This window comes from Alligator sinensis, unplaced genomic scaffold (assembly GCF_000455745.1).
Source record: "Alligator sinensis unplaced genomic scaffold, ASM45574v1 scaffold1141_1, whole genome shotgun sequence".
NCBI lineage: Eukaryota > Metazoa > Chordata > Crocodylia > Alligatoridae > Alligator > Alligator sinensis.
Window position 1 is genome coordinate 513,758 of NW_005842650.1, and position 10,668 is coordinate 524,425.

General features: G+C 42.0%; 1 protein-coding gene across 6 annotated transcripts in view; it reads left to right on the plus strand.

The window, feature by feature from the left end:
• The window catches only part of PTPN21 (protein tyrosine phosphatase, non-receptor type 21), a 66,532-nt gene that overhangs the window by 4,036 nt on the left and 51,828 nt on the right, over nt 1–10,668 (plus strand). For 4 of the 6 annotated variants that reach the window (XR_003096238.1, XM_025215548.1, XM_025215551.1 and 1 more), the window contains exon 3: nt 4,379–4,750. Coding sequence is in view for 5 of the 6 variants with exons in the window: in XM_025215548.1 (XP_025071333.1) it covers nt 4,571–4,750 (180 nt within the window). In the remaining variant the exon portion in view is untranslated. Of the gene's footprint in view, nt 1–296; nt 1,058–1,412; nt 2,000–4,378; nt 4,751–10,668 lie in introns of those variants that run through there. The other 2 variants (XM_025215550.1, XM_014524713.2) reach the window with 2 other exon arrangements.

Here is a 10,668-nt window from a genome sequence, read left to right on the forward strand (position 1 = left end):
AGGGCGGGCGCCGCGGGGGACAGCGGGGCTCTTCCTCCCTGCTTTGTTTCTTCCTCCCCCGGCTGGTGAGGTGACTAGAAGCAGCCTGGGGGACGGAGGTGCCAGAGGATGTTTGTGATAGTTTTCTGGTGCGCTTTGCAGAGCTGTGCCAGGGGTGGCCTGAGACAGGGAAGAAAGTGCCCTACTTGTTAGGCTGCTCCGCATAACCACGAAATAATGGTGTGAACTGCAAGTGTTAGCCGTCTGTTTCTTCCTCCCCCGGCTGGTGAGGTGACTAGAAGCAGCCTGGGGGACGGAGGTGCCAGAGGATGTTTGTGATAGTTTTCTGGTGCGCTTTGCAGAGCTGTGCCAGGGGTGGCCTGAGACAGGGAAGAAAGTGCCCTACTTGTTAGGCTGCTCCGCATAACCACGAAATAATGGTGTGAACTGCAAGTGTTAGCCGTCCTGGGCACCTTGTTTCTCTGCCCTTCATTGTACTTTTATGAGGCAGACTCATCCCTGCAGCTTCACCTGTTTTAAGTCAAATACAAGGCAATTCTTAGAGAGGAGCTAAGAGTTGTAGAGAAAGAGGAGCTACCTATGACAATCCTTGGGACTCCTGTTTGGCTTGTGAATATTGAAAACGATATATATGCGTTCAGATATAGATGTGTAAAATCAGACGATCAAAAAATGTTTTTTAGTTCCCAGATAGATACTAGGCCTGCTTAATAAAGGGAACATTCACAAGAAGTCTAAATAGCAGCCAGACTTTTGCATTTCCAACTTCTGGCACTATAGCACAGGGCTCTTTTGTCCCAAAGTAGCAGTACGTTGAAATAATGCGTGAGACAAATATGATACCAGCTGGTCTTTGGAAATGACAGCTGCTAAATAAAAACAATATTGCACTGTTTGCAAGAACTGTGCTTGGCCAGCAGTAGAAGTTGTCAAATGACTTGTGACCAGTACTCCTCCTCCATTCCCTTTCTTGTGCAACGCTAGTGTATTTTGTTATTTATCAGGGGCTACCTCTGATGTAGTGCATAAGAGGCACTGGGATCCATGCTCAGTACAGGTATTTGAACTTATTGTACCTTTCTGGCAATGTTTTTAAATGAAGTAAGTGTAGTTTAGAAACAAGAAAATGCTACCAAAATGTCTAATTATTAAAGTGAAAACTGGGGGATTTTTAAGAAAAATGTTCCAAGAATACAATATGACCTTTAAAAATTCCTTCTTTGGATAAGGGAACATTAAGTCTGATTTAAAATTCCTTCCTAGGCAATTTTTTTTTTTGTTTGCATTAAAATAAAATGATAGAAAGCAGTGCTGTTGATCATGCTTGTTAATCGAAGTGTTAACTTTCTTATAATGTCACCTGTCTGTCTTTCTGGAGGTTTTGAGCTGTATAGACATTATTTGGTGTCTGTTTAAAGGATGTCAGGAGATGAAAAAAAGATTGAAAAACTTAATTCCTTTAAAACCATGATCAATCAACACTAAAGTTGTGCCTGAAACTTGAAGAAGTCTTCAGCATTTGGCTTGCCTTAGTAAAGAGGGGCAGTGAAGGTGTGTAAGAGAACGGTGCTATGGTCTCTTGTACAACCTGCTTAACCAAGGCATGGGGATATGAGCTGAGGTCAGTGAGCCAAAGGTTTTGGGACCGGAAATAAACTCACTTGGCTCTGCAGGGAAACCTGTTTCTGTCTATTAGTATTGTAGTAGCATCCAGAAATGGATTAGGTATTGCTTGGACACGCGGGAAGACTCAGATTCTGAGCTAAGCTGCACCCTCTTGCCTTTGAAATCTTCCAGTAGCTGGGACAGGGAGGAGGCAGCCAACCATTAGAAGCTCCTGCCAAGCAGATATGGAGGGTCTTCTGAGCCAGAGCCGCAAGCATGGCACCAGTTTCTTTCTCTCCTGTGTCTTACCCCATCACCTCCTTCTTGCTTTTCTTTATTCTTTTCTATTGTGCTGGAAACTTTCGACCTGAAAGAAGGAACTACATAACTCAGGGTGAGGAGTCAAATAATGTTTTTTCTTTGATTGCATTAGAATAATCTAGCACCTAAATATGGATTTGAGCATCAAATGTATTAAGGGGCTAAACCTAGAGTGTGCTCAGGAATTCCAGTTCTTCTTCCTGCCCTGACACAGTCATGCTGTGTTCTGTCAATAGGTGTTTAGAATTGAAGCAAGAGAAGACTTAGCAAATGGCAAGAGTGGCCAGTTTATAGAAATCCAGGCCAGCACCTCATCTGCAAGATGTATTATTCATGTGTCCCAATCTGATGAGATGGTTGGGAAATTGTGGGGATTGTGACAGAGGTAGCTCATCTTTGGGAGCTCAACATGGATGGTTTGGTTCTTTCTTACCAAAAGCAAGGGAGCGTTGAGGGTCTCATTCTCTGTTGTGGGTGGGTTGATGCCCTTGTATGGATCTTTGGCCCAGGTGCCAATCCCTCCGAAACAGGACTGAGTGGAAGCTCCTGTAGCACAGGCTTGGGGACTTGTCCCACTGCAGTGCTGCAAGTTTCTGCTTCAGGACTGGGTTGACGGCTGCACTCCAAGGCGAGGGCTCTGGTGCCCCTGGGTCATAGTTCTTGTTCTTCCAGTAGGCTGCGGGGAAACGTGCTTTCTGGCTCTGCTCCTGCTGGCAAAGCAGCGCCCCCATGTTGCTGTGGCTGGTGTGATCCCCTCACAGGCTCCAGTGTGAAGACAGCTACAGGTTCTGCCTAAGGAATGCTGGCCGAGGCGTGGGGCATCATTGCCCCACCGGCATAGACTGACTGTCAGTGGGAGACAAAAACCTCAGTGTTTGATCCCCTTACCCTGCACCCAGGCGCTGCACTGCCTGGCCTGGCTGCAGGGTCATCTGCCCTGTGTGCATCGTGCCATGGCCAACAGCTGTCTTTACAGCATGCAGGGGCCTGTGCCAATGTGTTCATGGATTTCTTTTAACAGCGAGCAGACCCTGAGGCAGCATTTGGGATGAGCAGGTCACTAGATGACTGAGGTTTGTAGGGCTCATGAAAGAAGCCTTTGTTATTTGAGGAGGGAATTTAGAAAATAAAGTATTCCCACCTTCCTCCCCCCACTGAAATGGACCCCACTGGTTTTGGGGGGAGAATGGAGAAGGAGAAAGGAGTGCTGCCACTTGAAACACTGATCAGCTGCTCGGGGTTGCAGCTAAGTGCTGATATGGGGAATATTAAAGGAATAGAACGAATGACACTGGCATTGGTTAGGATGCAGTTGTTACACCCCTTCTATGACCAAAAATGAAAGCTGCATTTTGCCCAAAAGGGAAGGCCTCAAATGATACAGTAGTGAGTAGCCCTAAGGCAGTGTTGGAGCCCTGGTTTCTCTGGCCCCCTCTATACACTACAGGTATATGCAATTAATTGGAGACCAGCTACTTGCGCAAAGTAACTATCATGCCATAAAAAGCTCCAACCAGCTATAAAGTTAGACCTGGAAAATGTACTAGCTTTATAGCTGGTGCTATCCAGCTTTAATTTGAATGTGTAGCAGGTTCTTCTCTGTGGCTGGGCGTCCTGTCAGCTGTGGGCTCCAAGCCACAGGGGTGCACCTTGCCCAGCCAAGCCTTCGAGTCCCTCAGCTGCTAAGACCTAGAGTCCAACAGCTGTGGACACTGGGTGTCTGCAGCATGCCTCCTGGTGCTGGGCCAAGCAGGACCCTGGCAGCCACAGGGCACAGCTGTGATCTGCCAGCCCCAGGGGTGCTGAAACCCCCAAGGCAGGGAGATCCCTGCTGCAGAGATCTCCCTGCCTTAGGGGGCTCCCAGCCACAAGAGCTTGCCTCTTGCCAGTGCGGGGGGAGCCTGCGCCAGCAGTAAAGCACTATGGGATCTAATGCACGATCCCACAGTTGCACCTCGTGCCATGCATGTGTGGCAGGCAGGAGGTGTGATTCTGTGGGTTAGATCCTATTCCACCTTTACCTGCATGTATAGAGAGAGCTTCTTTGACAGAAAGCAAATAGTTCCATATACTGACTTGCAGTTCCAAATGCTTGGGGCACTTAGGTTTTCCCAGGAGATTTTTCATACAAGTACTGATTCAGTTCATGAACTTATTAGTCATTCATACGGCCCTTTTTCCTTTACAGTCATTTAACAGCTTTACTCATTACACCATCTGGCTGATGAATAAAACTGAGCTGTTGTGACTTACCAAAGGGCATTCTATCAGTCTGTGGCAAAGCCAGGAATTCTAGTTCCTATTCACTTTTCCAACCCTAAACAGAGTTCTCTGAAGGAGAAAAATGCATCATGGATTTAGAAATATATATACTGTAATTTTGTAGATTTCACAAGTTTCTTATTGTCTTTTCAAGTAAATTGCTTCTGACTTTCTTCTTCTCCCTCTTTAGAGTTCTTGCGAATGGTCCCTCCACTAAGACCTTGGTGGAGAACCTGCTCTCCTTTAATGGCTGCTGCTGCCGCTGGTTGATCAGTGGGAGACTTTACAGTTCCTTACTCCTTGGGAGGATACGTCTACTTCCCTTATTTATTTTTCCGTGTGGTGGTATTTTTTCCACTGACCACACGGGTGGGAAAAGAAGATGCCACTGCCTTTTGGGCTGAAATTGAAACGAACTCGACGTTATACAGTATCCAGCAAGAGCTGCTTGGTGGCTCGCATCCAGTTGCTCAACAATGAATTTGTGGAGTTCACCCTCTCTGTGGAGAGCACGGGCCAAGAAAGCCTGGAGGCTGTAGCTCAGAGGCTTGAACTTCGGGAGGTAAGCAAACTAGCAACTGGACACCTTGACTTCTCTAGCCATCTATTGCAGTGGATTACCTAACCCAGTGATTCTCTACTATTTCACACAACAAAGTGTGCCCTTGAAAATTTTCAGGTTAAATTTTGTCCTGTAGCAGACATCTCAGCTTCCCTTTAATTACATATGTTCTGATCCAAAGTGGAACTTTGGCTTTTGGAGCAGTTCATCTTGCAATTTACATTAAAAAGAATGCACAAAAGAATGGGACATGGCAGCTGTGCATCAGGTTTAGCATAGAAGTTTCCTGTGCTGGACAAAAGATAGTGGTTATTATTTGTTTAACACTGACCATGTTCGTGGCACTCTGTGAGACAAGACAACTCAAAGGGACAGAGATAAGTTGAATGATTTCTAAACAAATATTCAGTTAACTGGATAAAGGAAAAGTTTTTATGAATGTCCTGACAGACTTATTTGCATGTGTGGGTTCCTGGTAAACTGGTGCTGGGAAAAGATTCAAAGTATCAGTACACCAGTACTGGTACACACTGGTGCTTGGGTATTTGCAGCTGTGTGTGCATATACCATGAGTATGCATGCATGCATGTGTGTGCCTACATTACGTGCTTGAGCTAGCCCATAGCAGTTAAATGCATAGCTCATCACAAAGAGATGCTTGATTTGCACTAGCATAGTATTTGGATACTCAAATTAATTTTGACAATTAAGTTAGTTTGGGATGAAGTATACTCCTAGTAACTCTCGTTTACTTTGGTCTAACTCACTGGGGACTGACTTCCTCCAAGAAAACTTTTATACCGCACCTAAAGAAGATAGATCTGGGAACAAAAGTTTGGAAAACATGGAGTTGATACAGACAATGGTTTTATGGCTCATTATAACTTTCTTGCTTTCCCTGATAACCTTCTCTTTGCTCCACAGGTGCTAACGGCCATGCTTCCTTTGGAATGGTCTTATTCTTTAACACTATTAGATTAAACTAATGTTCTTTATTGGATATGTAGCTACTTCTGATGCTTTTTCTTTCCTCTGCAGGTTTACTGCCCACGTCTGTTTTAAGTGATCACTTTTATTAATGAGGTTAAAACAAAACTAATTGTTTTAAATGGTATTTGGCTTAGACCTTATCTGCTCCTTTTCCAGACCTGAGGAAGGGCATTTTGTGCTAGAAATCTTATCTAACATTTCCCCCTAACATAAGTTGGTCTAATAAAACATAATTCTTCACCTTACAAATGTCGTGTCTTGCATATTTCCTCCTTCATCACAACTACGCTATGACCACATGACCGAGGCTGTTCATTCTTTACGTTACTCGCACCTAAAACATTGAATTATAAAACTGAGCTTTTAGATTTCCATTTATTTAAGGATGTGGGTACACACAGGCCTGCTTTGAAAGGGCTGTATTTGTTTTTGTTGTAATTCCATTAGCTTCAGTGGAAGCATGCCAGAAACAAATATGGCCCCTTTGGTTGTATGCTGTTGACACAATCTGAAAGTTATGCTGCATTCCAGAAAAGCAAATCAGTCTGACTTACTGCAAGAACCATGATATTGCGTTATCTTGTGGAGCATTACAAATGTATCGATTTCCCTTTTTGGCAGAAAATGAAGTAAAAACATACGAAGTAGAAGAGTTGCAAAACAGGAATGACCATATTCTGCATGCTATTACCAGCCAAAGAGAAACAATTATTATTATTATATTTTCGATTACTATCTGTTGGCATACACTGAATGCCTGTCTATATACGGGACTTAAACATAGGATAAAATCTCAGACTGAGATACACAACATAAATAGAAAAGGAATCTGGAGAAGAAATGTCTTTTTCAGTTATGGGTAATTAATAACTTGTCAATTTATCAAAATATATTTCTAGCTTAAGGAACTGCAGTAACTTTTGGGGCAAACCAATATAGGGGCATGTCTTGCAAATCCTCTTATGTACAGCATGGGGCTGAAGGATTATAGCAGAATTCTATAAAATGGCCTTTTATTCTGTATTCTGAATAGTTCAATAACAGATGCATAGAAAATACCCCACATAAATCCATTGATTTTTTTCAGCACTTGCTTACTGTGAGTTGTTAGTTGTAGTCTCCCTTGTAGATAATTATCCGCTGTCTTTTTAAACCTGTTATTTCAAAATATTGTGTTTTTTCCTATACAAGGCAGTTGCTTTTTCACTGCCTTGTATTCTTGTCATGCTGTGCTGTAGCCAAAGAAAAAATATATAAAGGCCTCCTAATTATCTCAGTATTGTACCAACATGTATTGTAGCAGCTCTGGACGGTGTATTTTTTACAAAACTAGCATGTGTGTTTTTAGTGGAGTTTGGTGGCATCTGAAAGTGGTAAACCCAACTGATGCTGGGATAACTTACTGCAGTAAGAAGAGATCTTAATTCATTTGGTTTGCAAAAAGCATAGGTGCCATCTACTCTGGAGGAGCCTTCCCTGACGCATATTAAGCCATAGGTGTGGTTCAAGGGAATGCACTTTCTTCAGTTTGTTCTCCATTATCTCTCCCTTTTTGCTATTGGTCCTGACATCTTCACAAAATGATGGAAGTTCCCTCAATTATAATTGAGAATGCCAGAGATTTAGGGAGTAAAAGCCAGACTGCTGAACTTTGAACAAATTCTTCTGGTAACACATTCTTACAAGGATTATTTTGGCAGAGAAATGTGCTGAAGTGAAATAGAGCTGGAGATGAGGATATAAATCATCATTCTTAAACTCCCCCTCAGAAGAATGCTGTTTGCCTTTAAATGATTATTCCAGCCGGCACTGAATATGTCCTGACTGCTTGTTAAGTACAAGGCCTCCAGGAAGAAAACTTTGTCGCTCATGGCCTTGGGTAGTTTTGTAGCAGCAGATTTAGGGCTTGATTCTGTGAAACATTGAGTGCCTCTGTGAGATGCTGCTTATTAATGTATAAGAGTCCTAATGTCAGGTCGACATTAATGGGAGTTGAGGGTGCTCAGAGCCATGTCAGATAATGCCTGTTCATTGAGGTGATTGTGGCTTAGCTCAATTACTGTGAAAACTAGGAAGTGGTTTGGGTGTTATACGTGGGATATGCAAGTACGATATTGTAGTGAAGTAGGCAGTCTTTTAACACACAGCCTTTTGCAATGGGACTGTTTTAAATCTGTATGTTAAAGACAGTTTAAAGAAAACATCTAATAAAGTTATAGAAATTTTATTTCATTTCCTGTTTACTGCAGTTTGTTATAGTTACTGAATGTGGGATTCTGAGAAACAATTTATTAAGATTTTTATCTTAAAACTACTTCATTTTTTTTAATGCTGGTCAGTTCTAGAGGTAACTTTAAACAAAAAAAAGTATTAATGGTTTTAAATCTTGTTTCGCGTTATTAGACACTGGCTTTACCAGTTCCAGTGGCTGTGTTAGTAAGGTGGTGTGGTCTACTGGTAAGAGGAAGAGGGTTCAGGAAATCTGAGTCTGCTATCAACTTGGGCATGGCAGTGAGTATAAACTTCACAAAAACAGTAAGGAAGAATCTATTAGACAGTGAAAAATAAGCCACAGAATTCCCAGAATATGAATCTGAGGAAATGTAAATACAACCCACCTCCCTTAAATCACAAAGTCTGGGTGAGAAGCCTAGTCAAAAACACTCTCAGATTCACTCTCAGCAGTGCTTCAGTCCAACTGTTTTGTTGTTGCTGCAAGAGGGAATACAAGTTGGTTTGCAAACTTGTAACTTTTGGTGTTGTATAACAAGCTGTTCTTGTGCAAGTTTTATCATATGTAAAATTTGTCCTGTTAAGTTTGTTCTGGTTTTATGCTGTGCATCATGGTTGGCATGCATAACTCCTTACAAGATGCTCCCATTTCACGTATCTGAACAAATTCAGCTGTCTGCACAGCTTTCCAAAGGAATTCATAGAGACAAGGCTGTCCTATGTAACCTAAACTCGGAGGCTGTGTTTATCAGAAGAGAAAAATCTAATATTGCAGATTTGAAAAAGAATCAAGAACTCTAGTTGTGAACCTGGTTGTAAACGGGTTTAAAGGTGTTTGTTTCCAACATGCAATCTCATTTGTGTATACTCTAGGCATGAACAAGCATTAGCAAACATAAGAGAGACTTGACTTGGCTACAGTCAGATTTTGTTGCCCACTGTCTTTTGAGTATCCTTAGAAAAAGCACATCCATAAGTACTTTGCATTCAGTTTTTTTTAATGTGAATTTATGAGATAAATACACAGGTTGGTTTGGTTTGATTGCTAAGCCAAATGCTGTCATATTATTGCTACTGATGTACAACCAAACATGCTTTTAAAAATGGTATCAGAAGAATAACTGGTAGATTAAACTTTGTTGCGAGACCAGGAATGACAGATTGGTGCACATACTCGTGCTCATGCCCAGCTTAATAGGCTAAGTATGACAAAGTATTAGCCAAAACTTTGACAGGTATCTGTAAGAGCACAACTGAGTAGTGGGCTGGAATGGATAAGTTTTGGTGTCCAGTCTAGCTCTGAGATCTGCTTTGGTGGAAGTTTGTATAATACAGAAATCCTTAGGAGCTTTTCTCATGTGATTCTTTAAGTTCTTGTTAGTTTAAGAAGTATTTGTTTATTAAAACCTATAGTGAGCACTACAAATATTATTCCATCTAAAAGCACATTAATTTCACAAACCACAAAGCATCCTATATGCCACCATCCTGGATGAAATTGCAGATGGACCAAGCAAGGGTAGGGCCAATGGAATGGAAGTTCCTATACATTCAAAAGCGGTAGGGGAAAGGTTGAAGGATCTTTCCTTTGCCTGATAAAAGAGTTGTGTATATAGTACAAGTTTTCTCATTCTATGCTCATAAAGCTGAACAGGACAAAAATGGATGATAGTTTTTATTGAAAAATTGAGATGCAATCGGGTATCATTAACTCTGAATTCTTTCACTGTTATCAAGTTAAGTCAGAAACTGAAATTACATATATGCTTTATTTTAGTATCAGTGTCTTTTTCTTCAATATAATTTTACACTAAATTTGAATGCAATATTTCATCTGCAGCATTCGCGTCTTTAAGTGCATGAGAACTATTTTTTCTGTAGTGCTGAAACTCAGTAATTTGCCTTTTGTTTGCATTTGTAATATTCTCGGAGCTACCTTGAATATTTTTTACATTTAAAAATTGTGAATAAATTCTAGAAAATAAGGAACATGAGTTCATATTTGTGCCACTTTCAAGGATTAGTGTGTTGTACCAAATTGACAGAAGAAAGCAAGTCTCTTCTCCACTGAATAGTGATAAAGTGGCACAAAATAAAATTAACAAAATGATAACTCTCAGTCATTTTAGCAGCTAAACTGTCTTTTTGAGAGAGATCAAAACTCAGGGTATACTACTCTAATCAGCATGTTAGCAGCATGTTCTCCTGGTAGAAAATTGAAAGTGTACAGGTGTTCACACGTGTTCTCCTGAAGCAAAAATGGCCACTCCGGGAGAAAAATCACCTGGCAACAACCAAGGTAAATTGGTCCCAGGAGAGTTTCTCCCAGGAAACTGAATAGGAAACATCTATACATTTTCCCCCTGGCTTGAGAACTCACCTGTGAAGCTGAGGAAAAGGTTCCCTGCTTTCCTGAGACTGGGGTCATCCTGTTGAGATATGTGGAGCAGCTACTCTCCACCTCCTGTAGACTGGGAGATGAGGGGAGCAGTAGCCTCTTTCCCGAACTGGGCAGCCCCCAACTGCTGACTGCTAACTGCCACTTGACAGGCTGCCCCCTTCCCAGGCAGGGAGAAGGTAGGCTGTCAATATGTGAGCTCCCTGCAGGACAGGGCCGGCTCTGGGGGCAACCTGCTAGTGCTCCCTGGCATGAGAAGTCACCTGCGAAGCTTTCCAATCACGAGGCTTCAGGAATG